This window comes from Neodiprion virginianus, chromosome 4 (genome assembly GCF_021901495.1).
Source record: "Neodiprion virginianus isolate iyNeoVirg1 chromosome 4, iyNeoVirg1.1, whole genome shotgun sequence".
Taxonomy (NCBI): Eukaryota; Metazoa; Arthropoda; class Insecta; order Hymenoptera; family Diprionidae; genus Neodiprion; species Neodiprion virginianus.
The window spans coordinates 24,711,642-24,739,580 of record NC_060880.1 but is presented as its reverse complement, the minus strand read 5'-3'; the positions used below and the strand labels follow the sequence as shown (position 1 = coordinate 24,739,580).

General features: G+C 34.2%; 1 protein-coding gene across 13 annotated transcripts in view; it reads right to left on the bottom strand.

Annotated features, from left to right (window-relative positions):
* The window catches only part of LOC124301841 (bromodomain adjacent to zinc finger domain protein 2B-like), a 118,114-nt gene that overhangs the window by 15,788 nt on the left and 74,387 nt on the right, over positions 1 to 27,939 (bottom strand). For 4 of the 13 annotated variants that reach the window (XM_046757333.1, XM_046757344.1, XM_046757332.1 and 1 more), the window contains exons 4-20: positions 21,405 to 21,632; positions 20,541 to 20,726; positions 20,168 to 20,315; positions 19,689 to 19,706; positions 19,291 to 19,531; positions 18,542 to 18,800; positions 17,865 to 18,241; positions 17,245 to 17,547; positions 16,751 to 17,025; positions 16,080 to 16,161; positions 11,881 to 12,147; positions 7,570 to 7,635; positions 6,512 to 6,556; positions 4,735 to 4,788; positions 1,012 to 1,210; positions 769 to 888; positions 34 to 607 (exon numbers count right to left, since the gene is read on the bottom strand). In XM_046757333.1, coding sequence (XP_046613289.1) covers positions 34 to 607; positions 769 to 888; positions 1,012 to 1,210; positions 4,735 to 4,788; positions 6,512 to 6,556; positions 7,570 to 7,635; positions 11,881 to 12,147; positions 16,080 to 16,161; positions 16,751 to 17,025; positions 17,245 to 17,547; positions 17,865 to 18,241; positions 18,542 to 18,800; positions 19,291 to 19,531; positions 19,689 to 19,706; positions 20,168 to 20,315; positions 20,541 to 20,726; positions 21,405 to 21,632 — 3,442 coding nt within the window. The remainder of the gene's footprint in view (positions 1 to 33; positions 608 to 768; positions 889 to 1,011; positions 1,211 to 4,734; positions 4,789 to 6,511; positions 6,557 to 7,569; positions 7,636 to 11,880; positions 12,148 to 16,079; positions 16,162 to 16,750; positions 17,026 to 17,244; positions 17,548 to 17,864; positions 18,242 to 18,541; positions 18,801 to 19,290; positions 19,532 to 19,688; positions 19,707 to 20,167; positions 20,316 to 20,540; positions 20,727 to 21,404; positions 21,633 to 27,939) is intronic. The other 9 variants (XM_046757339.1, XM_046757345.1, XM_046757335.1 and 6 more) reach the window with 8 other exon arrangements.

Below are 27,939 nucleotides of genomic sequence, written 5' to 3'. Positions count from 1 at the left end.
AAGTTGTAAAATGAAGAAATGAAAAGTACTTACTTTCTGATCTTAGTATCCAGAACGAATCTCTCTTTTTTCATCTGCGCTAAAGTTTCTAAGCTCCCTTCAATTTGTTTTATCACAGCCTTATTTTGAAGTAACTCATTGCACAGAAATGCAAGCATTTGTGCTTTTTCAGTTGGATTTAAAGCTAAAAATGGTTTATCTCTCAGTTTCTCGGACATTTTCCATGTCTCGTTACTGTGCAAATGTTCATAGAACTGAGCATTTTTTCCGGAGCAGCTCGAATTGTTGTCACCACCATTCTGATGGTGATCAGCAAATTTCTTATCCCTTTCACGCTCTAGGCAAACGCCAGTCAAAGCCTTGACTTCACCAGTAGCGTTTGCGTATAAATAAATTCTCAGAACTTCACTGATATTGGCATGAGTTATATCTGCTTGACGTAGACTTTGTCCTAAGCCAGTAGTATGACGTGCTGGTTGTGGAATTCCGGGATCTTCTATTGCACAAACTAAAAGATGTGTCATCACAGACAATAATTCCTCTTCAGCTTCCTCGTCGTTCAAAAGAGCTAGTTGAAGACTTTTCAAACTAGGCAGTGACTCCATATCTATTGAAAATAAGTGAAAAATAAAATTCCCTTGTACAATACAGCATAAATTTGTATAGTAGGCATTTTTAGGGGATATAAAAGAGAAAAAAAATCAATTTACAGATTCATTGGAAAAGATATAAAATAATTCTATTTCACCAATCAAACTGAGGACTTACCAAAACCAAGTGTTTCGCCAAAATTGTGCAGGAATTCAAACACCATGACGATGTCGGCGAATGCTTGACCAGATAATTTCAAACCTGGTATCCTATTCAACTTTGGCAGAGGTTTTTGATCTGCAATAGAACATTAAAATGCATTTAATTTAACATCTAAACAGTTAGTTGTTCGAATAAATAATTGGTAACCTTGCCAAAAAAAGATTGTCAGTATCTGGATAGAAAATCGAAAATACTAACCCGTCAATTCCGTATCTTCAACGGGTTTCCTGATCTGTTCAATCAATTCCATTTCAAGTTTCCTCTGCTCGATACGCTTTTCTTTATTTGCAATTCGTTCAGCTCTAGCTTCTAGTCGTTTCTTTTCTCGTTCTTCCATTCTTCTACGATTCTCCAATGCCCTCACTAATGCCATGTGTTGTCGTCTCCTCTCTCTTTCCTGGGACATTTAGAATTTCAGTTAGTTTTTAGGACTTTTATGAGTTCGTGTGCTACTGAACAACTAACTATGTAAGGAGAAATTGTATTCAACTGTGAGCCGGGTTTCAAAAATTATTGATTCTACATGCATCAAAAAATATTTGGCAAGAACCACGAACAGTAAAGTTTTGAAATATAGTGCACAACCTATGAAAAATTCTATGTTGTATTTAGATTGAACCTAACAATAACCATAATAGTCTTGAGAAGCTTTTTACTTGATAGCTGTAATGGTTGAATAAGCAGAATGAAATCTCAGACTTTTCGCGTGGTGAGAAATAAGTGTAACAAGGGTTTCAACAAAAGTTACGCAAACTGATATAATCGGTCTTTACAATGATCAGCACCAACACCCTATCATTTTCCATTATATTGTATATAATAGCGTTGTGTAATGATTTAGATATTTGTATGTATCTTCCAAAATTCAACAGATAAACTTGAATGACATTGATCGATATCATTACAAAACATTATTCTTCAAAGTAAACACAATTCTACGGTAACATGGAATACGAGACTAATTATTTGTTTTTTTAATGGAATTGACTCAAAGGTATACGTAGATATAGACTGCAAAAAATTAGCGTTATGCTTTCGTTTTCAAACTAATTATGTAATCGGATATGAACAGGTACAAATAACAATCTTCCTTTTTTCATGCTTTCGCAATGTTAACATATAGGTAATACCAATTGCCATGACAAATAATGGTAGTTACAATACGGTATCGATGATCCTGAAGGTATTGAAAGTATCACATAAATTTTCTGGTTCAACTTGTTCAACAGACGTGCAAGAAGTAAAATGGCTTCCAACAAGTTAAAAGTTTTATCACGTAAACCCAAACTTGTTCTACATCCGTCACATACTCGAATACAGGTTGACCAGAACTTAGTCTGAGAATAATCAAATATTTTCTATCACGAAATAATGGCAATCACCTAACTATCTTTCATTGTTATAACGTGTATGCTGCTGCAACATAATTATTTACATTGTGAACTGAAGTCAGTGTAATAAATTATTTTTTTCGTTATCAATCAATTAGTCAAGTATTCCCCACGAATAGAATGATTTTAAATAATGTGTATATTATACAGGCAAAACCACTTTTACTTCACAGTGAAATCAATTTATACCTTCAAATCATGACTAAACAGATTTTTGTAATAAAATCGTGTAGCTTCTTGTATATCATCTACTAGGAATTAATAGTGTGTACTTTTGTACTACCGAACTGCGATTCTTCATACTACTTAAGATGGGCGGTTTATTACTGGCTGCCGTTAGTAATGATGCATAAAAAGTAATTAAAAAAAAAGGAGGATTGGGCTGAAAATAAGCGTCCATTTATTTTAAAAAATTATGATATTCAATGATTAAAGGATGAAACAACTAACGTTGAATTTATTAGTCGGTAGACATACGTTAGTTGCGGTTAATCAACGTGAGAAGTACGCATTTAAAAAACTTTATGAAAAAAATCATTATCAACTATGATATAATTCAGATTTAGTATAGTGATTTTGATGGAGAATAAATCGACTTTGACATAGTTTCCCGATATCCAAAGTATTAGGGCTGGTAAAAGAAAATCCGATAAAAAAATAAATAATAATAATAATAATAATAATAATAATAATAATAATTAAAACATCGTCAACGTAACAAGTGTTTTTAGTTACTAAATTAACGATGAAAAATGGTTTTTAACGCCAGCATCAACTATAAGAGAATACAAGTTTATGGTAAATTTGGTAAATTTATCTACAACAGGATATCTATTGATTTATTTATCAAAACTGTATCATGTCCACGGCTATTAACTTTGAAGAAGCAAAACACGTAACACCAAGCAACACAGAAGTGCAACTAAACAAATTTCATAATGTGGAAGATAATTTATTTTTGGTATCTTGTTCGAGTGAAAGATAAAAGGAATGAATAAAGCAAGGAAAAAAAAACCCACAAAATGTACGATTTGTGATATGATTGATATGAATGAAACGATAATAAGCAAACTTGACTTTCTTTTTATGTTACACGTGACATGTATTCTACAGTTAAATAAAAACATATTTCAAGAGATTTATCAAATATCGCATTCGGGTAGTAGATTTTTTTGGCGTTATGCATATCACAATGTGAAAGATGATGTTAATAGTTCTACTTGACCGGAATTTTTTAGTCATCTACATTGTATTCACGCGTGAAATTTATCGTTATTTTGTTCTCTACAGATGTTACACAATCAATAATAGTTACCTATCATATACCGTGAATGCTTTGTTGAACGCATTCTGATTTACGAAATTTATAACATGAGATATGTCATGGATGAAAATATTACTTCTTATAATATATACCAAACACCTTTGATCAAGACAGGTTTTGATAGCCTTGACAAATATTTCCTGAATAATTTCAGGAATATCCCAATTTCATGCATTTGATGTATAAACCATAACTACACACGGATTCGAATAAGGAATAAAAATGAACATGTTCATTTGAAGAAAATCGCAAAAAATCCGATACTATCTTTATTGAGGTTCATTATAAGTATTTCCTTCATTCAAAATTCATACCAAATCACCAGTAAGTTGTTTAAAAAAGAAAAAAAAAGAAGAAAAATCGATGATAGCTAAAAAATATTCCCACTACCAACTAATGCAAATCATTCTTAGAGCCTTGTGTAGAGGGTAAGATGAATGGTGTCCATTATTAATCATCTGATCTTCCAATACATACAACATGCATAATACATAATAATGATCATTGTAACATTTGTAATCATATAAGTCTGTTGTTAGAAACCCGAGAAATAAAAAATTATTATTTTTGATATGTGACCACCAAAAAACTGAACGTGTATGTTGAAAAATTATCAGTTAAACTGGGACATTCAGCTTAATTGGAAATTCGGAAGAAGAAAAGAATACGTTGAACATCTACTATAAGTTTCACCTAATAGAACGTGTAATTAAAGAGATAATCGAACAAGTAGTGCAATTTAAATTGACCTAAAAATAAATAAATAAATAAATAAACAAAAAAAAAAAAAGCATTCGCCCAATGATTATAACGAAGAGGTAATGACAGCGATTAATAATGTGTAATACACTGACTCAGTGTATGTAAATTGAACATAGTAGAAGTATTAATTTAGTTATAAAAAGTATCATCATTTGATGTTATTTTTTATTTTTAATTTGTGAATTAGAGTAAGGTGCGTGAAGGAAAAAAAGAAAACAAATTCCCAAAATGAATATATAATAATTTTTTTTACGCCCCGTCACAGTGATGTGATGAAAAGTCACTAGCAAAGCAATGCGGTTAATGGGGAAAATAACGTATCGGCAGTATACATAATATGTGTGAACATATTCTTCAGCAAACCTTCATTGAAATCGCAGTATATAATACTAAGTGAGTGGGATGGTATTTGTTTCAAAAGCTACGGTTAGGTATGAGACATACCAGCTCGACGGTGTAGAGCATCTCGCGCTGCTTGCTCAGCTCCTGCATGTACATCTGCGGCACAAAACACACATCCAGTCCACCAGTGCTCAATCCACCGCTAACATTCGAACTAATATTTGTCTAAATGATTGTTTCTGTACTAATTTGTACTAGTAATTGGAACATTCAAAGAAACAATGGAAAAAAAAAATAAATAAATAAATAAATAAAAAGCGAGGGGGGGGGGAGGGGGGGAGGAGAGAAAATAAAATAAAATAAAATGTGGAATAAGATGGAAGTGCCAATACAATACTGTCCTTAGAACCATGGTAGAACGTAAAATTATTTGAAAATCTATGATTTTCCAGTGAAACGTAAGAGAAGATATAAGTTTCGTCCTGATACTGCAAAATTTCAACAATGATACGCAGTCTACATATTTAATGAAACACATGCAGATGCAATGATTGTTGTTGAATTATGTGACAAGTGGCCAGTTGGAATTTATTCTCTATTCGTTCGTTTCCGTACGGCTTACATCAATAGCAGTAACATCGCATACTATTCTTGACATCGTTAAAGCGTTTCTTAAAAGTAAAACAAGACTCACATGACCCAATAGCGAAACATATTACGTCAGGTTTGATAAGTTTTTTTTTTTGTAATAGAAAAGTAGCAATAGTCGCTAAGTTCCAGTCCACCTAATGAATTTTAGTACTTCAAACCTGGGTGAACATTGTGGAATATAATGCTACTCGAAATCTCCTCTTGCCAATAAATAGATATGTCTGATTTGCCAAACATTGTTAATTAATAAATTCCACATTTTTTACCGATCTGGTTACTGACCGTTACATCAAAGAATTTAACCCAACATCTTAGACACTTCTTTCTCTGTGTCCTTCATTTAACCATGTATCACAGGAGAATAATGTACCGTTTGGCAATTTATTTTATAATAATTAGCTCTGAGCTATTCATCACTTGGTAGCAGTGATGGCGAAACTGTAGATATATTGGATGGATCTTTTCAAACGATTTGTACAAGGTGATTTTATAATTGATTTCAATGGTACCTGGCCCCACTATACTGCTGTGTCAATATTACGTCTTATACTTCACGTCATAATAAAAGCAATTGTTTGAAAAATGACTAATTGGAAAAACTAACACACATAAAAACTGAAGAAAACATTTAGATGTCCATTTATCTATCATAATGACGGTAATTTAACAATGTCTGATTGTGAGGTATTTTTAAATTACAAAATACATTCTTTCTTTGTTTTTCATTATTCATGATCCCCCAGCCATGTTGACATGATGCAAAGCACAACAGAGCAAGGAAACATGTACCTAAAATAGACTTTTGGCATGGTAGTGATATCACATGTATTAAATGAAAAAGTAACAGGCAGCATTTAAAGCAATTGAAATGATCGCGATGTATGAGATTTAGTAGGAAAAGCACGTAAGAAAACCTCGCCATCACTGCTATATGGCTAAAAAAACCACGGGCAATAATTATACTCAACATGGTAAAATGATATTCTGTAATGGAACAACTAGATCGTAATAGAAACAAACAGAAGCAATTTTTAAGTAAAATTTTTTAAACAGTATTTTATAAAAAGAGATGTCCTACGTTCAAACTCAATTCAAAACATTAACATTTCTCTCCGGTATACAATAATAAAAGCAGTGGGAAACATAACATTGACTATGTCTACAGCACACACTCTAATCTACTCGATAATAGGTATTGATAATTTATAAAGCATCCTGTCGTGCTCACCTGTTCCTTAAGCATCACAGCTTGCTGTCTTTTTAGTTCTCTTTCCTGCAAAGAAAATAAAATAATTCTTTATATGTCGCCATTGACATCGTTAAAAATCTACATTCAAACACGACTCTTTCTACTTTCTCTGTAGTACAAGTTCATTTTAGATTGAAATAATATAAGAAAGTCTTGTTTTCAAACACATCCATCATCTTTTTCAGTTGGAATTCAAACAACGCATCTCTAAGTATTTCACAGTCAAGTACAACTCAGACCTTAGAGTGAGATCAAACCAGAAGAACGAGTTCTGTACATCACTAAGATTATGTGAAGATATGAATTTCTCCAGCATACTTTTTTTTTTACTTTTGATTTAATACTATAGACTTCAATAATTCAAGTTTACCAATAGATCAGCCCGGGGCACTTAGTTCAATCACTAATTGAGATTGTTACTACGGTTCGTAGCTGATAATAGCATTGAGTATTTTGAGAAATCTAAACTGGAATACTAGAAACAATTCGTTCTCATGACTGTATTCTTATAAATCTGCAGTAAGTAGATTCATTGAGAGAGAAATAACATAAAAATAACTTACAATGTGTTGCGTACAAAAAATGTTACCGGGCTATGAATACTACGGTAAATCGAAACGTGTAAAAAATTTAAAAGCTTTGGTTGTTAGGATAGTTGAGAAAGTTTAGTCTAACGATAATTATGAAAAGCAACATGATGATTCAATGAGCGAGAAACTTTGTTGATAGTGTAAAAGAATGTGCTATTATTTTCAACAGAGAAAAAAAAATTTACACAATAAATAATACAAGAAAAAAAATATTATATCACTGACAATCTTGGAAATTGGTGTTTAAAAGCATGCGACATGAAGCAGCCAATAGCAACAAAAAAGAAGATGACATGTTCTAATTTTTTTTTTTTTTTTTTTTTTTTTTTTTTTTTTTTTTTTTTTTTTTTTTTTCCTTTAAAGATTTAAGCTCATTTTTTTCTTTCAATTTCTTTAAAGAATTTCGTAAAAGAATTACACGGGTGAACTAATTCCATATGACATTACCTGCTGCTTTCGTTGTTGTTCTTCCATGCGAATCTTCTCCATCTCCTCCTGCCTCTTTCTCCGCGCCTGCGCACATGCCACACACACGTCACCCACATCCATAATATTGATAAACAATCGATGTTATCTACTAATAATTGGTAATTAGAAATTTCGATTGAAGAAGTTTCAGATAAACTTCTCTCAAGTACGGTTCTAATTTTGCAACTGAAACATAATTTGCCTGCAAAACGATATTCTTATCGCCGCAAAATTTTTGCATTGCTATGAAAGAAATTAGTCAAATTATTCGATGAATACTTTCTAAGTTTCTTTCCCAGCTACCGTTGTATAAGGATAATAACGTTATAAGAAATAGAAAGGTTTTGAAATCCAAAATCCAGGCACACATATACAGAAAATAGGTACAGCATCCGTCACACTTAACAACGATAAGTTATCAAATAAAATTTTTACGTACATTGGGTCTGGGCAAAAGTTTTTTTTTTTTTTGTTTACTTAAGAGAAAATTTCAGCAGGAAAAAGGAAAATACAATAATTTTGAATTAGGTGCACTGTATCTAAGATTCGAAAGCAAAAATTGAATGAGGTTGAAGATCGTAATGTTTAATATCACGATGTACGTTTATTAAAAGTTTATAAAAGATTGTCCGAAATGCAATAAACCGTATCACTACAAAACATACTAGTTTTTTTTGCAACTCCAACTCCTTTAAATTTATACTCTAAGATTGTAAGACTGTGAATTTTTTTTCAATATTTCGGTACGTCAACATCACTAACTTCAATCCCGTAAAATAGAACCAATCAACAACAAATTGAGCTAATAAATGTGGTGAAATATTTATGCTTTAAATAGGAATACTTGACAAGGCGTATAATAATTTTCTTTCTTATCCAGCGTGCGGTAAGCACTTCAGTCGAATACGTTAAAATAATAAAATATGTTCAATTAGACATTAATGAAATGACACTAAATCGTCGATGATTATCTAATTTACATAAGCTTGCAACTAATTTTGATGATTCGTCTTGCAAATAGTATGTACTGATAAACAATGTCGCTCATAAGGTGTTCTTACACATTCAAATATTCCAAGGTGTAATTCAAAAACAAAGAATCTCAGTCTACGACTATTCTACTTTTAAACTAATTCTTATAATTATTACTGATCAGATGGACCATTTTACTCATATGTCGCCTCATTGTCAGGTAAGTGAAAACCGCTCAAAGAAACATTCATACGTGTAATCTACGGATTTTTAAAACCCAACACAAAATTTATGTACGTAACCGAGGCGAGTTGATTAGGTCCAAATATCGCATAAGCAAGTATTATCAAATATCTTGACAAATTTTTTGAAAATATATTGTCTTCAAACATTCAAATTGGGAATTTTTTCTGATCTTTGGATTGGTCAGCCTGTGACAATTAAATTACCTTAAGACTATGGATAAAATCTGGCATTCTCCTTAAAATAGTGTCATAAAGACGTTCATGCTGTAGCTTCAATGAAATCGCAATTTTACTAACATTAGAATTAAGAATTATACCATGGAAATTTGAATGTATACGAATAAGGTTTACCCGTGTTTGTGAAACATTTTTTCGAAATTATCGGATTTTAAAAACAATAAGGTATTTTTCGTATTTTTTGATCTTTTACTGGTTAATGAACTTATCTTGCGAAGACTCTAGTTCTGTAATTGCCAATAATAAAGCTGTAATAATATAACTCGAAATTCGTCACAATAAATCCCGCGTTTTATCAATATTAAATACATCTGCTATGTCATAATGGCAAAGCTGTAATCCATTGTTTGAAATATTTTATTCGTTCTTTGAAATCCTACTTCTTATTGAAAAAGCAAGAATAAAGTAAAACAAATTTTTCTATACCAAAGTATAATCAGTATTATTTTTATGACACATAAGTCATGAATCAAAAATAAAGTTGCAAAATACTGTATGCTAAAATGCACAAATTATTTCTTCAAGGGGTCAATGAAGAAAAGTCTAAAACACTTGTTGTATTATTATTATCGTTATTATTTGTTTACTGCAGTACCTACAGCACTTACGATATTTAAATATATCGTTATTTGTAAAGTAAATTGTGTTTTGTGGAAGTTGCGTCAGTGAAAATGTTATCAGAGATGCAAAAAATACTGTGACACCCGTTTTGTCTACTTTGAACGTCTGTAACAGTAACAACCGAGTACGTATGCACTTTTATAATAATAAATTAACAAGTTATTCCCCAGTTTAGTTATTTTCCCACTTTTTTCAGAGTTTTTATTCCATACTTGGATTGTTAAATAAATAAAAAAATTATTAAAAAAATAAATCATATAAAATATTATTTGAGTTACAATCCGACGTGTATTATGTATTTGTGTGTGAAACTGTACTGTGATTCAACGAAATACGATTTGCTAGATTATACATCAAAATAGTTGTAAGCTAGATTGTTAGAACAGATTATATTCATTAATGATCGTCAAAATACCAACTTTAGTCATCGAAGTGCCTCTACTCTGATATCAATTAGGCACTTCAAATAGAAATTCAATTACAGATCTAGAAAAAATTGAAAGCCCTGAGTCACCACCCACCACAAGGAACGTGATAACAGCCACTCAGTGAAAAGACTTGAGTTGTAAAAGAAAAAATCAGTACTGCGTCCCTCGAGCTGAATTCATGTACTGTGCTAAATACTACCAGAGATTATAGAAAATTGTTTCAACACCTAATGAACCGAGATACAAATGAGAAGCATAGCATCCATGCAGGGGCCAAGCAATGATTTTCTAGTTGTACGCAGGAGAATTATCACCTAATCCACCTGGCATGTTAATTGTACAGTAATAAACTACTTATTAGATAAAATATATAATAGTAAGAGTAATTTTTAAATATACATATGGCATGCTGGTTGATAGCTAGCTGTTATATGTAGTGACAGGAGAAGCTAGGCACAGGGTAGTGTTGCTGCTGTTTGTATTTGTACCTAATTTAATTATTTATGCCTACATATTGTTTAGTTTCTGAAAAATACCGTATCAATCTGATTACAATTTTATCATACCATGTGATTATATTATAAACACACAAGCTACAAATGTGGGCCGAATGTTCGTATCATGTACGTATTCATTGGCACGCATAGGAGACATCCATTTTTTACTATCCATGTTTATATTCCACATATTCTTCAATTTCATCAATCCTGCACGTGTCAAGGAAAGTAAAATGAGTCTCGAGGATAAAATTTGTACTGTAATGATTACTTCTCTGTTATCAAGAGTACAGTTATGTAATATGATGTGCTATTTTCCTTCGGTGTCGTTTATTAGCAAATAGAGAAAGTTGTGTGACTGCGCAACCTGATTTACATTAGATAATTTGATAAAGGTGTTTCTCAATTTTTTTTTTTTTATTTTTCAGCAGTGCATGTATTGAGTGCATTAATTTGTGGCCAAGTGTAATTTCAGGTAGACATTAGCAAGCAACTAAATTCGTGAAATACTCAACCTTTTCAACGGAGTTTCTGATATTTTCATAAAATGCAATATTGAAAACGCTACGTTAATTTTAAATTCAATTTGTATTCGAATGTTAAATTTCTTCAATGCTAAATAAAATAATTCAAATAAAATCTAGTTTAATTTTGTAAAACAATACTTTAGAATTGACGATACTGGAAATGATCAATTGGAAAGACAGAAAAAAAAAAACATTCAATGTTAAAGTAGAACAGCGCTGTATGCATTTCGGGTCAATGTTAAGAACTAATTCAGAAGTTTCGACATAGTATTCCAAGCCACCGTCTACATTACTCATATTAGTAAGTAACTCATTAGTCAGGTACTAGCTAATAATTTCTCTGTGTGAATTTATATTTCTACCATTCTACAGACGATTAAGTACATATTGATTGTGGGTCTATATTTTTGCTCTTTTAATTTCAATGGTTTGTACAGCAATCGAGATTACTCATGTACGCATCAGCATAATGAGATAATTTGGTATCTACCTGAAGTATTTATGCTAATAACCGATATTCATTACATTTTATCCATATTGTAACCTTATCATTTACGTGTACAAAGAAGAAGAAAAAAAAAAAACGAACAAAACGAAAACGTATCCGTTTTACTAATGGAAATTAGCCAAACCATATTTTAGCAGCTGTAACCGATTACAAAAGTGACATGCCTGATGACTGTTGTGCTTGTGTGTGTCGTGTTGGTGAAATTTTTGTGAACAAGTCAGGGCAGGAGGGACAGTCAGGGTAACGACATCTTACCTCCAGCAACTCATGGTTTTGCGTTTGCTTCTGGACCTGTTGCACCTCTGGGATTGACGTCACTTTTTTCAAATCAGTATCTTCCATCTGCATTACGTCTCTATTTCGCCAACTTTCTGTGATACTTTCACGATTCTTCCAAATCGTCGCAACGGTACTGCTAGCCAATCCGAGCTCTCGCGCCACGTCGCTCTTGCTCTTTCCGCACTCGATCTCCTGGATGATCTTCATTTTCTGTTTGATCGTGAATGCTAGGCGCTTGCGACCCTGCATTCGTGCCGTAGCCAGTGGCTACTGTCAGTGGCAGCTTTTATGTTTTTTTTTATGGTTTTTTTTTTTTTTTTTTTGGTTTTTTTTTCCTCCCCATGTTTATGTGTATGTAGGATGGGGCAGGGCAAAGAAGCCATTGCAGCTAGGGGTCAATTCGGGTCGACCACATTCTCGTAATTGGTGAGGCTGTGTTTTTTATACTTTTTGAATACCGATGCAAAGTACACTCATTTTTACAAGACACCGATTACGCGTCAGGTTTCATATTTAATAATAATTTACATTTTTTGTAAATATTTGATACGAAATTTATCACGACGGTACAATCAAATACTTGAACCTGTAACCGGTATATACCTTATTTCTACATCTCATCTCACGTATATCGACAGCAATTATCCAGAAGCTGTTGGCTTTCTTCGATAATAAATCAACACCGCACATCCATGCTCTGCGTACTTGCAGTTATAGGTCACAATAAAGTCGAAAAAATGTCATGCTGGTTCACAAAACAGAGCTCGTACATTTCCAGATAACTTCAATGAATATTCATTTTTGTATACGTAAGTATATGTAAATGTGTACGTATATATCTTCATTCCTGTATAACCCGATAGAAAGTACGTTTGTATGTACGATTGTTATCAATATTTTTCATTCTAATAGGTAGAACAAATTTTTACAGATAAAAGAGAGTTCGTCACACATCTCTTGCGAAAATGTACTACTGATCAACACTAGTATCGAGTACTGGAGTCGGGTGTGATAAAAATAAATACTACTGATTTCTGCTGAAATCAAACTTCGGTATTCAAGTGAATCAGTAGTGCGAGTAATTTGCATAATATAATTTTCAGTAGAGGTAAGAGTACGTTATCATCGACAATTATGAAATACGTGCCAAATGAAATCAGCATTTGTGCCTGTGGTCAGGTATTTAAGTTGTTCTATTATATCAAATAATCTTTTATTTCTACTTAGAAACGATATCAACAGTATTTTCGGCTTTTCGCGTGATATTCAATGTTACGAACTTGATATTTACGTGACTGAAGTAAAGAATTTTTTCAGTTACAAGAGAAAAAAAGTTAAGAACATCAACAATTAATATGTGAGAAGAGTAGAATTTCACCACCAAAAACCGATATGCACAAAATTTGAATGGAAATTTCTCTCAAAACGGCTGATCATGAATCCCTTGAAGAAATTTTCAACTTATTCCTAATAGAAAATTGTTGAGCAGCAGTAGGAAAATGTTTTCTACTTTGACTGCTTTCCAGTTATGTGAAATACTGAAGTCCCGTATTGCAGAAGTGAGCTGCAACGCTAGTCTTCAATATTAATCCGGTAGTTAAACATGACTGATCCCCAGTATTACAGAATTTCAGCATTCACTAAACTGCAGTTCTTCAGAAGTGCAGTAGTAAATTTTCGTAAGTGTAATAGTTATACTCAATGATGATAACGGACATATACATACACATATAACTATTTGATATACAGAAATTAATGCTCTAATCGCTGACGCTGATAAAATATGCATATACATATATATTACTCAGCGATAGCTTGATACACACGTCTTGTGCTTGCATAAGCCTTGAATGCAATCTATCAGTCAACATACAAGCACTACGTGTACGTATGGTAGTGGACTTGTAAATTTAAGAAATTACAATGTCTAAGCTTTATATAGCAGCAATTTTTGAATGATAAGGAAAGATATTTTTCGTGTACATATTTAACATGTATTTTCTGCAAGTGTAGAAGGGAAGAAATGATTTTCTAATATATTGTTTCTTGTTATTCAAAAGTTTACAAAGAGACAAACTGCAAAGCAGATCTGCTCTTTCGACATTTCTGTAAGCAAACACGATCATTACTCTAGAGTGTTGGTTCTGTTTTAAAGTAGTACACGACGACTGAAAAAGTGAGTGAATTTGAGTAATTTATATCTTTGCAGGCAATTATTGAATTTTGTTGGGGTATGTTTTATTGAAAGGTTTGCAGATTAAGATTCATCTAATTATTTTGGCGATTGGAATCATTTACTTAGAAGTATTATTATTAACAATAAAGTCAACTGTTTTGCTCGATGAAATAATTTGCAATGTCTGTTATATCTCAAAATCGGTTCAACCGATATACTTCAAGTTTGGAGACAGTATTCGTGGATAATGTAACGTCCTTTGACGGTTTTTTTATACCAACATTGCAACTGTTGAAAGTGAATTTTAATTTTTTGTCCCGAATATAAGATATTTTTAAAAAATTTAATTAAGAAAGAAATACAATAAGTAAAAGAAAGTTGGATGGTGGCACAGGGGATGAATTATTCAAGATCATTGACTCCAAATTTGAGGTAAATTGGTCGAGCCTTTTTTGAGATATCGTGAGCGCTGCTAAACATGTCACTAAGAAAAATGGTTCACGTTATTGTCACGAACAACGCTTTCAAACAATTCATTTATAAAAAAAAAAAAAAAAAAAATTAAGCTTGATCTAAGTGCTTCTGAATAAAACAAATCGCAATAAAATTGGAGAATTGGGTAGCGAAATATTAATTCTCAAAACTCATCCACTTTTTCAGTTATCTACTCGTATATATTTCCAAATAACATTGCACACTCAAAAAGTAGTGAACTTTTGTAATATTAAGTTTTTATGCAATCACCAAATGATCAAAACTATTTTGTAACTCAAGATTTTCAAAATGTCAGCGAAGACTTCCTGGTCAATAGTGCTGAGTAATATAAAATGTAATTCTAAATATTACGATCAAGTACAGAGCTCTGTCAGATACAATATAATAATTGTAATGGTGAAACCCTTCAGGTGAATATTTATCATCAATTATATCAGCCTCACCTAACTGGAATGTGGCTTTGCGACTAAGTAGTACCAATTGTAGTAATTGGTAAACGCATGTAACGAGAATTCATCAATTATGATGAAAAATAAATTCATACATGGAACGATAATATGGACCTTGGTATAATGCTTCAGTCGCTGCATTACAATTAATTTACAGTGGAACAGGTAAATTTTGAGATGGCACTTTAATAAGAAAGTAGCAACATTGAGGTGAATTAGACACTAAAATTTGCACAAATCTCTTGTAAGAATATCTTGTAATATCACAGTAAAAATAATAAACTGCAAACTTGATGCTTTCATGCTGGTACTAGGTGAATTTTTTATTCAAAGCTAATCTACAGTCGTATAACTTTCAGTATATACAGAGCTTCACAATTTGTAATTGAATCACAGTTCATTCAATTAATTTTTTTTTTAGCGTTCTTTCCTTTTTTTGGTAAATAAAAAAATCAATTGTACGTCGCAGCGTTGTTTCAATGAAAAGTGACATCTATCCTTAGCGATAAGTCGCATACAAACTTTGAATGATAAAAATTAGACTATATGAAAATCTGTTCGTTTTTTCAATAAAAACATATTGGCAAGAATCAGCAACTCGAAAATCGTGTTGCAAAAATTTACTTCAGGAGCAAACTTCCACAAAATGTTCATGCTTTGCTAAGTACACAACATTAAGAAATAACCGTAACATCAACACTAGTGCCATCTCTTCGTTTTTCTTTTCCTTTTCTGTCCAGCCCTACACGTCATGTAATGTTTTAATTTAAATCGATGTTAAATAATAAGATAAAATAGCACACAATTTTTAAATAATAATATTAACAAAATAAACGGTAAAACATGCTAGGTTCTCCTGTCACTATGGCTAGCGGGTAAATATGGTGGACTTGTTATAAGTGAAATTTGTCACCTCTATTTTCTATCGGTTAAAGGAATATGGCACACATAGAACATGCGACACGCATGGCAGAGAGACAAGTACGAAATGTATCCCAAAGAAGAGAATAGTCGTTATAATTAGATGAAAAATAAATATATTTAATAGCACTTACTTCGAGCAGCTGTTGGTTTCTGAGTTCTCGCTCTCGCCTCACCGCCTCTTGCCTCTCAGACTTCTCTTGTTCCTTTATTAGCCTGGGTAATAATAAAGAAAAATAATTAGCTTGTTATGAAGTTCAATTACTGAATGAATAATCAAATAATTAATTGAGACTATATAGAGCTTGTTCAGGTAAAATTTTTTTTTATTTTTTTTGACTACGTATATCCAAAGAACAATTTTACTTCAACTAGATTACATATTGAACGATGTATAGGACGCACTGTCAGCTCAAGAATGCATTGAAACAGAAACATCAATAAACAGAAATTCAATAGGTATAACTAAACTTCAACGAGTTGAATGTAACGTTGAAAAACGTACCAGAGTGTGTGAAAAAAAAATTTCAACAATAAATTTACGATACACCAACTGATCTAATAACTTACACGCGACGAGTCACATTATTTTACTATTTTTGCAAGGAAGAATCGCTAAGGTTCGTCGGATTTTGATTAACAATAAGTTAGCATAAATGAATACACCACAAATCATCCGACAGATGTTTTTCTCGAACTTATTGATTGTTAAAAGTAATCTGATAAGTACGCTCGAAAAAGTGGAGTCAAATGAAATTGAATGTCAACAATAGTGAAACCAAAGTATACAAAGCTTATTGCTTACCTAACTTGCTCTTTGTATCTCTGAGCTTCTTCTTTAGCCAGTTTCTTAGCATAAGCCAATTTATCTCTGTCGTATTGATTGTTTGGTCTGGCATCACGCAGACCTCCTGCTACCCTTAACTCTTCCAATCTTCTTGCAACTTCTTGGGATCCAAGTCTGACGAATTCCGCCTCAGCTAAACCCATTGTTGGTTGCAGAAATTCACCGACCAGTGGTCGCGACGAGAATGAAAAGTTAGCAGTAGTGAGCTCCGTGGAATTCTGTTGTTCCAGAAACTGTGAAAAATTATGTCATCGTTATTTTCAATCATTGAACAAGATGTACCAAATTTCTAGCGTTAAATCGTAATGAATCTCTGCGTACTGAAATTAGTCTCAATTATTATTGGATTACAAGCATATCGATTACAGTGATGACATCAATATGTCATCGAAATGTTCCGTCTGCAAATATTGTACTTTTTTATAGACTTATCATAGCGGATATTAACTTACTTTTAGAAGCTCAAGAGTATTTCTGAATGTTTTTCCACACGGGCTGTAGTAAGTAACATCTCCTTTAATAACACCTGTCTTTCCAAGTCCTTTAATAACGGTTTCGCGTTTCCATCCATGATCCAAAGCTAGTTGCAGATCTTTTTCACTAGGATTCAATTTTCTCTTTTTAGCACTAGGTATTCCTTCGACGTTGTCGTCATCAGTGTCTGTAACTACGTCTGTATTACTGCCACTTTCGCTTGTCACATCCATATTGCTCTCTTCTCCGGACACTTCCAGAAGTTTGTTCTTCATTTTTTCCTGCAACAGCGGTACAATGTAGACATTTTCGTTCAACTTTCCCCGGATAAATAACGATTTGGGCATTACTTATGTTCAAGTTTTAGCACAACTTTAATCACAAATATAGAAGCTCGATAATATACGTATTCAAAAGGCAAAATTGCATTCATATTCATCGATGATAGTAGACCCTGATATATTCCTATTGTGCAGCTAATGATGGATGTATGTGTGTCTCAAAAAAGTTAACGTGTGTGCATAAAATCCATGATTCAACAGTGTTACTGTAAACCCCAAACTGACATTACAATGCATTAACAAACATAGATTCGTACCTGCATCTTCTCATCCAACAATCCTGTACTTGCATGCAACTGCGCAGCGAATATGTTAGATCTAAGCAGAGACACCTGATGCGCTAATGGCGCACTAGGATCTAAAGCAGGTGTGGGTTTAATACCAAGCGCTCTACTTTGAGCTAACAGGGATGCAACAGTGTTCTTCTTCGGCTTCGACACACCGCGGCCAAGATTTCTAGGTCGCCCATCTTTGTGGTGGGCTGTCATGCTATCATTTTCTTCGCTGCCGCTGCTTGGCCTTTGCGGTGAATCAGCAGCGGCAAAAAGCTGAGCAAGCGATGGACTAGGTGAGGCAGGTACGGGGACCGAATTCTGCGGCACTCGTCTCGGTTTTGGACCAGGCTTCCGCCGTGCTGTATTAAAAATAAAATTCAAAGAGCGTAAATTTGACAATTGTTCAACATTTGAAAATTGATACAATAAATATCGCCTTCTTCGAGTGCCTATTTCATGAGTTTTGTATTTGATTAAACATTGAGACAGTATTAAAGACGTTTTGAAGCTTCCGATCGGATTAATTCACTTTGTAACTTTTTGTAGTCGCAATAACAAAACCTGACATCCTAATCTAATGAGGTTCATTGAAGGACAAAAATTTGATTCAAATAGTAACGAACTGGATGAGATTGAATATATTAATTTATTAGACTTACACGTTCGGTCTGAAGCTAAAAGAGACTGGCTCAAATTGCTCAGCTGAGTAAGAGCTTGAATTCCAGTTATAGGTGTACTGCTACAAGTTGATGCAGGTTTCAACGAAAGATTGAGAGGCGCATCTGTATCACTGGTATTACTCGTATTACTGGTGGTATATGTAGGCGGTGCTGTAAGGACTGATCCGTTTGTTGAATGTGCAGGTAATTTAATTACTTCCACCCTATCAACGGAATCTCTGTAGTCATTCGCATCATTCTGAAAGTTGCAAATAAATAGAATCAGTAATCCGTCAATACATATTCAATTATTATCTAAAACAATACTGTCTATAACCGGTGGAAACAGTATTTTAAACAACAATAAAATTATTTATTCAACTAGACATTTTATATCAACACTTTATAAGAAAAATAGTAAATGAAATATGCATCCACTATCATCAAAAACTTTAGTGATCTCATTTGTGGCAATCAGGATGTCTTATCGAACGTACACTTTCAAGTTCTCTAGAGTGAGGATTTGCTCATTTTGTCGAAATTTAAACAATTTCATCCAAATTTCAAATTGAAAATTAAATAATAATCGTTTCAATAGAACGCAAAATGAAATCTGTGATTGCTATGTTCGGCATTACGAAACTGTTTGAAATTTTGCGGTACTGTCCAGGTACTCAGGTTTTTAACCAGTCTAATATCATTGGTTATTGTACAAAAATGAAAATCATATTGATAAAAATGTTACATACCCCAGTTCGATTATATTTTCGAGGGTCTAGCATGAGAGAGGAAGAAGTATTAGTTTGATGAGCACTTATAGCCGGTAGAGGCGGCGGATGAACGCTGACACTTGGAGTGTCAAGTGAAATCGTTTTCTTTCTCCCTCGATTTGTCGTTCCGGGAATCTTGGGACCGACTATACTGGACGTGTACTTGATGATTTCTGTATCTGGTGGAAGCCGAACACCACCCAAAATACTGCTGGGGTCACTGTGTGAAAAAAATTAGATTTTCATAGTCACAAAACTTCCGTTGACAAATAATCAATATATCGATAATCTTGCCCTATTTATCAATGACGAATTTCTCATTGCTATGTAACACTACTAAGTTACAACTAGATGTTATGACAACAAAAAATAATCACCTTCCTTCCTTAGAAGAGCTGTAGCAGTAGCAACATACAAGTATGTTAATAATATGAATTAATATTTGCCTGTTTTGTATTTAGTTGTAATTTTATTTTTCACTCACAGACTCTTTTGTCTGAGTTATTATCATTATACGTGAGAAGATTGAAATAAAAGTTTTCTCAAGGGAATATATACGAGTATATGACTGAAAAAATGAATAAATATTAGGAATTTATATCTCGAGAAAGAATTATTAAATTCTATTCAAGGTCGAGTTGATTTAATTTAAAAGTATACATAACGAGCTTCATTGAAATATTATCTTTTTATATTAGAAATATATAATAAAAGGTTTTAATATTGACAATAACGTTAACCATTTCGCTCGGTGACATGTTTTGTGGTGCCCGCAATATCGGTTTTTCACTCAACTAATCGTCTATAACCCCTGAAGAAAATGATGTATTTATCCGTTATAATCATTGATGTTTACCTGACAACATTCGTCTGCGAATTAGACGTACTAGTAGTTGAAGTACTGTGATGCGAGATTGGTGTTTGACTCACGGCCAAACTGCTCGTCAGACTAGCTGTTGCGGAACTACTACTTGCGGGAGTCTTATGGCTCTTACTAGATTTAGCTGTGAGATAAAGGTGAAAGAAAATTACAATACATTATGGTTTGAAATTGGCTGAGATGAATTAAATTTTCAAGATTTACGATCAATTTTCTTCATATTTTAATCCGTACAGAAACGAATACAAGTCGGAATAAAATAATCTATTACGTGATACTTTTTTCCTCCGTATTATGCTTTGTTCTGAGTATCTCATACACTTCCAGTCAACATTTTGCAATGACTTACATTTATTGGACTTGTGAGATGATAACGGTGGCGGATTGAGCAATGAGCCAGGATACGGTGGCAGTAAGCTTTCTGCGCTGGGTGGAAAGCTGGGGAGCCCGGCGGCTCCTTGTAACCTCGCAAGGTAATCATGTGCAGCAAGATGCGAGGCCATAGTCCACCATGCTGCACTAGCTGGATTGATACCTGTAAAATAAACGAATTTCTTACCTCGGTTCAAAAAACATTGTATGCCAACAAAAGACCAAAGAATGTTGTATTCTTCACCTGAACAACTGCTAAAAAGATGTTACAAAGTTCGCAAAACTTAAATCCGAACACTTTTACAAATTACAATGTATGATTGTATTTATATGGAAGATATTTTTTTCATTCGCTTTGAAGATAACTATTTGCAAAATTTATTTCAAACAATCACTATAAATCTCTATCACCAACACAATAAGCCAAAAACCATCAGAATTCAATGAAAAACACTATAGTTTAATTAGTTTCAACGTTCTAAATGTTCTAATTACAAAACTTGTGTAACTCAAATTAGCTCAGATTCATTTCCACCACATGATGAAGATGTCGATTCATTCACGTTTATTATCACTGGCTCAAATAACATTGCTAGAAATTTGTTGAATGATTGGAGTCCGTTCATCCTTAAGAAGTTGTTAGAAACATGACGAAAATTTTAGGAAGTATGTACGTGAAATTCGTGAGATTATTTACTAGTCCGTTAAGACGTAGAACTCTCTTCTCCTGCTGTGTTTTCACTTTCGCGAAAAACGAAAAAGTATGAAAAAAAAAAAAAAAATCATATCATCAAAGATTGACGGCGTTGATTAAAGCAAGAATGAAAATGGTAATAATTACCCAGACTGGCGGCCTGACTCGCAGCCACACTCAAGGTGCCTAAACTGCTATGGGAATACGGTGGTGGCGGTGGTGCAGAGGTGGGAGTATGACCTCCATATCCCTGCCCTGAACCACCCCGACCAAGTATCGCATAAGCAGATGGCAAATGATGAGGACTCAGACTGTAACCACCTGGCATTCCACTGAACAGCGATGATGTTGAGCTGTCTCCTCTAGGCCAGTATGCTAAACCAACACGGAAAAAACGAGATTGTTAGTGTGTACGTATTGACAAAAGTACTACTTTTGTGAGAAAAATTTCAATTTTCATTCATATCATCCCCAGCGTATAATCAACTCGTTTACCGTCACGTGATTGTAGGTAATTTAATTAACTGAAACAAAATAGGACGTTAAATGAGGATTTGATTCCGGGGTGTCTATACTGAATTAATGAAAATTTCAAAGGAATTTCAAATTTTTATATACATACAATTTAGAAATATTGTTACATCTATAGGAGACGATCTTTTTTCATTAACATACTGCCAAGGTCTGAATAGTTGAGGTTTTAATCATTGTAGGTATTTTTGAAAATCACATTAACATAGCGCAGCTAAATTACGCGTTTTTCATGGAAGGTTTGAAAAATTTGCGGTCACATATTTTTGTCCTCACATTATTCCAAGTGTTTCGGAAAAAAATTACACGTGCCAGAAAAAAAACCACTGAATTACTCGAAATTTGACGAGGGTGAAATTAGCAACGTTATCGTAACGAAGCATCGGGGTAAAAATTACTGATTTCTTAATTTCACAATGATTTTGAAGGAACTAAGATTTCGAAATATGAGTGTGTTTTGTTTTATTACGGTTTACTGAATTTCAGACAATTCAAAAATCTCGAAATGACTAGTTTTCCTCAGCATAAATAGTCACTAACTTCAATATGATGAAATTTTCTACTATTTTTAAATCCATAATGAAATACAGTGAAAATATTGCATCGAAATATAGTTATAACCTTACGTTCTACACGTTGTTATGTTCCGAAAAATTCGGTATTACGTTCGATATCCTTGGCAAAGGATGCAACATATACGGCACTTACATTTTCCAGTAGTAACATACGGTCGAAAAAAATGTCTATTTGGGCAGTAACCAAAGAAAATATCGGTAAATTAAATAAAAGTTTCAACCGTCAAAATCAACGTGCCTCTAAACTTTAAATCAGCGTTATGTGAAATTAGATGTATGCTTTGTATTTGAGACGAAACAAATTAGGTACAACTGTTTAAAATGCAAAAACATTATGACGGAGTAGAATACATCGGTAATTATATCGCGCAATTAGTGCGACGCTACAGAATCCAAATGAAGTACTCGTCTCGTTTATATCGAAGTACTTTGCTGCGTTCATTTTTAATTTACAAAAAATGTCGATCGGTACGTTTTTCCGGCTGGGATTGATTCGAAGTGGTAGTTTCGGAACGTTTCTGCGCGCGATTCCAGGGATATGGACCCGCTATCCTTGCCCCGACCCCTCGTCAATCGATTTCATAACACGGCCATTTTGCTTTTCTACGATATGAGGACGCGAGCGATGGGTAAAAAAGAAAAAGGAGAAACAACAAAGATGGCAAGGAGACGGCAGCTCTCTTTCAAGAAAAACCCGATAAGGATAAAAAAAAAGAAATATATATATATGTATGTGGAATTTTCTACATCTAAACGAGAATACGTCAACTTTTTGGGTCTCTGATTTTTTATTAATCAAAATTTTGAGTCGTTGTATTGCAGATCCAAAGCCTACACGCACTCAGATAACTGTTTCTTTGATTACAACTTTCGTCTCTGTTTGATCAAAGTTGAATATTTACTCAATTCTTTTATGAACTTGACATTTTTTTTTCTAATTACAGCTCTACGAGAGGTCAAAATACACAGGCACGAAATGTTTAGTTTTAAATATACATTGCAATTACACGACAAGTTTTACATTTTTAATTATTTTACGAACAAAAATAAAAATTCTGCATTTGTGGTAAAACTGTACCTCTGATTTCCTCAGATGTTTTTTTCAGTAATCAACTGGATATTGCCATACATGGTAAAATTAAATATTTAATAACGTCGACATGTCAATAAAAAAGTGATTCAGCGAATTTGTAGAGAACAGTTTTCTTCATAAATTGATCTATCGCAAGGTAAAATTGCGAACTAGTCTGTTCTAGATTTTCAACAATTTTGAAGCTATTCCAAAACGAAGCATCGCCAGCCTAGTATTTGTCGATAAATCCAGTACGTATTTTCTGTTTTTCCAGTTTTATAGAAGCCTCCGAAACTTACGAATATAATGATTCGACAATATATCGAATGTACGGCTATCTCGTAATGAAATCAATAAAAAGTATGAAACCCTTGCGTGCGTCGCCATGAAATCTACATTTTCCTCATTCGTCGAACGAACTCGCAATAGGTTCAGTCATGCCGAGCTCCTCGAAATATTCACAATACCACCTCATTCCTGTGATTAGATAGATTCATCCCATAAACTCGATCTTCCGTTCATTATTTTCAAGCCAAGAAGTTTACCGACGCACCATCGTAAATATAATAAATTAACATGCAGTCACGTGTAACAAAGTTTGGAAAATTTTCTGCTCCCTATTAATTGGAAATCCAACGGAACCGCAATTTGCAGAGCAGAAAGTTTGCACAGTAATGCCTATCACAGTACCAGTTTCTATATTACAATTAGACAAACGCGTTGGTTGTTTCGAACGAGACAATTCAGGATCCAATACTTAAAGTCCTGTCTTTCTCGTATTTTCCGCTAGAATTCCGTCTTACCAAGCTCTTCCGTACACTAATCGGACAAAAATCATGCACGCGTAACACTTGTTTTCGTACCCACGAAATACGACAATACGGAAGTAAAAGTTTAGTTTCCAAGACGACTGACTCTGACCTACGAAATGCAGCAGTCACGACGAAGAAACGAGAGAGAATGGGGCAAGTGCAGCTTTCGTAGACAAACCTGCGCTCTTGTCTCACCTCGAACCGGCAACTGTAAGTTTTATCGTTCTACCTGACCGCGCCATGTCGTCAAGTGATTTCAGACCAGTTTGGTATCGGCGAGGCGATCTGCACTCGGTTGATTCAAGGTCGGCACTTTCAATGCGACAAAGTTCGACGCAGCCAGACGAATTCCCGTGTCTGTATCTCGTAATCAATTGTCCGTCGTTTTACGCAAGGTATATACCTGTGCCTTATAAATCTACTACACCGGCATCAAATTAAAAGTAATACCAAGTTGGCATCGATGTCTCCGTAAGTTTATACGAGTACTGTACTTGTATGAAGAAAGTTCAAGGATTTAGGAAACCACTGCAATTTTCACGCGCCGCGATGCGTCTCGATTGTTTGTTCAGCCAATTGACGGTATGCGATACTCGCACCTGAACCACTTCTAAACCATGGAAAATTGAACGTGATCTCAGCAATCCGCATGTTCCATTTGTCAAAGTAGCTTATCGTTTCGAAAAGTTCAAATCTTCAATCTTGATTTTTAATCCGTGGTTTAAAAGGAAGATGGTTCAAGACTATAGTAGTTACATGCAATGATTGAATTTGCGTAAGAGTCGCCGCATGCTGATCCCTCTTAAAGAAAGTGTTCAAAGTTTCACTAAACCAGCAGATTTGAGAGCCGAATTTCAGTATCAACTGATACCAAGAACATAAAACCAAGTTAATTATACATGTATGTATCAAAAATTTTAGGTTGGACGGTTGTTTGACTGAACCGTTATACGCGTTGGTCATCATGACCATGATGCCATCTGAGAATCTCGATTTATCGTCTATCAACGGACCAACTATACTTTGAAAATAAGACATAAGCAATAATTGAATGTAAGAATATCCGATAATACGTAAGTTAAAAAAAAAAGAAAGAAAAAATGTAAAAAAATATTAGACACGATTGAGTCGAATGAGCCAAGTTCAAGGGAAAAAAGATATGCTGCGTCTTTGAAACGTGGCAGACTAACTAAGCTTACTAATTGTACGTGTACATATCGACCTCTTGTGAGTTTCGCTAGTGAAACTTTGGACTCTGACAGTAGTAGGAGTGCATACCAACGTGTCCGTACCTCGTCAGAAAGCCCGAGACGGAAAGAGAGAGGAAAGGAGGCGTCCTTTTCGGTCTTTCCTTACGCCGTGTTTATTACAAAAGGACGAGACCATAGTCAGCCTCTCGTATCCACCAAAGTTCTGTTCACTCGTTGAAAGATATGAAATAAGTTGAGCCCGAGGGACCTTTTTGTTGTACGATTCGTTAACATTGTTACACCTAATTTCGAATGATTTTCAGTGATTTCTATATTATACATACATACACAAAGAACACCACGTATAGAAAGCTAAGAAATCATTGGAAATCAATGGTATCACCCGTTTGTTAAATGACGGGATTTTGAAGCCCACTCCTTAAAATTTAGTCGTAACTTTGTCATTTGGCAGTAAAAGTAGCTTTCAAACATCCCAGGTTTTTGTCACGCAAGCTTCTTTCAGTTACGACTATTCAACTTTTTCATAGTTGCTCCTCTTTCACATAAGTTTAAATATTCATAATTCTAAGACGTTTGTCGATTAATAATGTTAACGAGCGAGGGCAAGTATTGGCTGTAAACAACACGAGATGATAAGTTTTTTACGATACTTGTATTACTTTATGAACCATGCTCGGTAATTGAATACATCGTGGGATGGAGGAGAGGCATTTGTTGATTTTGTTCTTGTTCTTTCGGAATTGTATTCGAAACATTCGGCTGCAGTCTGATTGTTTGTCGATTTCTCCACTACGGCTGCAGGCATCTCAACATGAAACTCAAGTCATCAATTACCCTTTCCAAATTTCATTAGAGATTCTTGCTTTGTGCTTTCTAAAACGAAGCAAAGCGACCGCTTACATACAGACAATACAACCGTATCGAATTTCACGACCAGTGACTGTTTTAAGTTCGTAAAATTTAGGTCTTGGTTAGCAACTCAACCGTTTCGAAGCTTGTCAAGAACGGTCTCATACAGTAGCGTATAAGCTTTTTCCGAGTTTTGATGAGGGTATAACCTATGATTGTATTCAGGGTAATTTCATTTCTCAGATCAAACTGATAAAGCATAAATCCCGAATGAAACTATCAGCAACAACTTTTATTTATTCAAGCCTGAATCCGTTAGCAAGTCAATTAATATTATTATTTGCTCTACATTTACTCAGTGCAAGAATTCATAATCGACTGATTCAATTCACATACCTGCGTGTTAAGAATTTTAAGTATGCATTGGCAAATAAGATAGAAAAGAGAAAATCCAATGTTCTAGAAGTTTCACTGCTTTGTGTACGAAATTTTTCCGAGTGTGGATACTCTGATGATTCCCTGATGAGCTAACTCTGGTATTTTAACATTAGTGATACGTAGGCTTTGAAAATATCGGTAGAAGTGACATTCAACGCGTTCGTTCAAATCTAATTATAATATCCTGTAAATGTAAAAGACTTTTCTCTACTTTTGCAATGCGGCGAAATTTTCCTAGAAATGTCAAATTCAACGTCACAAGCTTTGTGGATAGCTACTTTGTCGTTGCAGAGCTTAAATACATCATCGGATACTCGACAACGCATCAATTAACCAACTCGAAATATTTCCATAAGGATCGTGATCGAGTACAATTTTTTTTTTAATTACAATTCTACAATTTACGATAACTACATTACTTTTCTCATACTCCACTTGTTTCAATACTCCATTGTTCCACGGTGATGGAAACTTAAATAGTCAAGCAACTCCTACAAATCTATTTCACCAGGAATAATTAATTTAAATTAAGTTTTTATTCGACTCAGTATCCTCCGTTAAAAATGCGAACATACCGTAAACGACGTCGATGCTAATTAACAAAAAAAATATACAAATTACATCCAAGCAGAAAAGTATCTTCCGGATACGCATACCGAAATAAGTATAATTTTCAGAACCGGTCAACTCCCACCAAGCGGCACTAATTTTTGTCAAAATATAATCAGGGTGAAAAGATGAAGCTTTCGTACTGGAAATATAATCCAATTTGAAGACGGATAGTAACGTCCTACGATGATTATCGACACTATCATTACGATTCGAGAAATGATTACGTTGTTTCAGGTTTCTAGGCAATTTTATGCAGCGGCCTGCTTCTGTCTGTCTACCTTGGTCGACTTGCATCGGCAATTCCTCGAGAAGGTCGTCGTCGGCGGTTCAATAACTGTACGTCGTCACGAGAAAAGCTGTTCAGTCTGCATTTCGCATCTGCAGTCGTGCCCCCCCGCCCCCCGTCCCGCCACCAACCGCCTCTTCATCCCGAACTGCGTCAAACAGCGGCCATTTTAACCTGCGATCAATCCGGTGCATGCATTGCATCGTTGCCGAGACACGCACGCATGCAGCTGCAAACAGCGAGAAAGGACGACTAAACCTGATCCGATCTTTACCTGCTCTCTAAGGGTAATTCAT